Raw genomic sequence first — 2,500 nt, 5'->3', positions numbered from 1 at the left:
GACAACAACCTCCAAAGATCAAATACTATCCATTTGACCTTCAAACGATACAAACAAGGTCACGAACCTGACTCGTGCTTCTTACTGGACCACTTGGTTTCCTGTTTGAAGGAGTTCTCGTCGTCTGCGTCTCCGTCGCCGTCGCCCCACCATGAAGGCTGACCGTAGAGGGGGGTCCCCCGAGGACCGGCTGCAGGGTCTCCTGCACACACCCCTGTGTTACTAGCAGTGTGTCTTTGTTACACTTTTGTTGGTCTTTTGTTAGTCTTTTGTTACACTTTTGTTAATCTTTTGTTAGACTTTTGTTAGTCTTTTGTTTCACTTTTGTTACACTTTTGTTGATCTTTTGTTACACTTTTGTTAATCTTTTGTTAGACTTTTGTTAGTCTTTTGTTTCACTTTTGTTACACTTTTGTTGATCTTTTGTTAGTCTTTTGTTACACTTTTGTTAATCTTTTGTTAGACTTTTGTTAGTCTTTTGTTTCACTTTTGTTACACTTTTGTTAATCTTTTGTTAGACTTTTGTTAGTCTTTTGTTTCACTTTTGTTACACTTTTGTTAATCTTTTGTTAATCTTTTGTTTCACTTTTGTTAATCTTTTGTTAGACTTTTGTTAGTCTTTTGTTAGTCTTTTGTTTCACTTTTGTTACACTTTTGTTAATCTTTTGTTTCACTTTTGTTTCACTTTTGTTTCACTTTTGTTACACTTTTGTTTCACTTTTGTTAATCTTTTGTTTCACTTTTGTTTCACTTTTGTTTCACTTTTGTTAATCTTTTGTTTCACTTTTGTTTCACTTTTGTTAATCTTTTGTTAATCTTTTGTTTCACTTTTGTTTCACTTTTGTTAATCTTTTGTTTCACTTTTGTTTCACTTTTGTTTCACTTTTGTTTCACTTTTGTTAATCTTTTGTTTCACTTTTGTTTCACTTTTGTTAATCTTTTGTTAATCTTTTGTTTCACTTTTGTTTCACTTTTGTTTCACTTTTGTTAATCTTTTGTTAATCTTTTGTTTCACTTTTGTTTCACTTTTGTTAATCTTTTGTTAGACTTTTGTTAGTCTTTTGTTTCACTTTTGTTACACTTTTGTTGATCTTTTGTTAGTCTTTTGTTACACTTTTGTTAATCTTTTGTTAGACTTTTGTTAGTCTTTTGTTTCACTTTTGTTACACTTTTGTTAATCTTTTGTTAGACTTTTGTTAGTCTTTTGTTTCACTTTTGTTAATCTTTTGTTAATCTTTTGTTTCACTTTTGTTAATCTTTTGTTAGACTTTTGTTAGTCTTTTGTTTCACTTTTGTTACACTTTTGTTAATCTTTTGTTTCACTTTTGTTAGACTTTTGTTAGTCTTTTGTTTCACTTTTGTTACACTTTTGTTAATCTTTTGTTTCACTTTTGTTTCACTTTTGTTACACTTTTGTTAATCTTTTGTTTCACTTTTGTTTCACTTTTGTTACACTTTTGTTAATCTTTTGTTTCACTTTTGTTTCACTTTTGTTTCACTTTTGTTTCACTTTTGTTTCACTTTTGTTTCACTTTTGTTTCACTTTTGTTTCACTTTTGTTAATCTTTTGTTTCACTTTTGTTAATATTTTGTTTCACTTTTGTTAATCTTTTGTTTCACTTTTGTTAATCTTTTGTTAATCTTTTGTTAATCTTTTATTAATCTTTTGTTTCACTTTTGTTAATCTTTTGTTAATCTTTTGTTAATCTTTTGTTAATCTTTTGTTAATCTTTTATTAATCTTTTGTTTCACTTTTGTTACACTTTTGTTAATCTTTTGTTTCACTTTTGTTAATCTTTTGTTAATCTTTTGTTTCACTTTTGTTAATCTTTTGTTAATCTTTTATTAATCTTTTGTTTCACTTTTGTTACACTTTTGTTAATCTTTTGTTTCACTTTTGTTACACTTTTGTTACACTTTTGTTAATCTTTTGTTTCACTTTTGTTACACTTTTGTTAGTCTTTTGTTAATCTTTTGTTTCACTTTTGTTAATCTTTTGTTTCACTTTTGTTACACTTTTGTTAATCTTTTGTTAGTCTTTTGTTTCACTTTTGTTAATCTTTTGTTTCACTTTTGTTAATCTTTTGTTTCACTTTTGTTACACTTTTGTTAATCTTTTGTTAGTCTTTTGTTTCACTTTTGTTAATCTTTTGTTTCACTTTTGTTAATCTTTTGTTAATCTTTTGTTTCACTTTTGTTAGTCTTTTGTTAATCTTTTGTTACACTTTTGTTAATCTTTTGTTTCACTTTTGTTAATCTTTTGTTAGTCTTTTGTTTCACTTTTGTTAATCTTTTGTTACACTTTTGTTAATCTTTTGTTACACTTTTGTTAGTATTTTGTTACACTTTTGTTAGTCTTTTGTTACATTTTTGTTAGTCTTTTGTTAGTCTTTTGTTACATTTTTGTTAGTCTTTTGTTACACTTTTGTTAGTCTTTTGTTACACTTTTGTTAGTCTTTTGTTACACTTTTGTTAGTCTTTTGTTACACTTTTGTTAGTC

The 2,500-nt window shown here is 27.1% G+C and overlaps 1 protein-coding gene across 2 annotated transcripts in view; it reads right to left on the bottom strand.

The window, feature by feature from the left end:
• cep170aa (centrosomal protein 170Aa) overlaps positions 1-2,500 on the bottom strand; it is a 49,287-nt gene that overhangs the window by 30,228 nt on the left and 16,559 nt on the right. For both annotated transcript variants that reach the window (XM_087802870.1, XM_087802871.1), the window contains exon 8: positions 68-202. In XM_087802870.1, the coding sequence (XP_087658996.1) occupies positions 68-202 (135 nt within the window). The remainder of the gene's footprint in view (positions 1-67; positions 203-2,500) is intronic.

The sequence above is a fragment of the Callionymus lyra genome, chromosome 11 (assembly GCF_982586985.1).
Source record: "Callionymus lyra chromosome 11, fCalLyr1.hap1.1, whole genome shotgun sequence".
NCBI lineage: Eukaryota > Metazoa > Chordata > Actinopteri > Syngnathiformes > Callionymidae > Callionymus > Callionymus lyra.
This window is presented reverse-complemented; position numbering and strand designations above follow the sequence as displayed.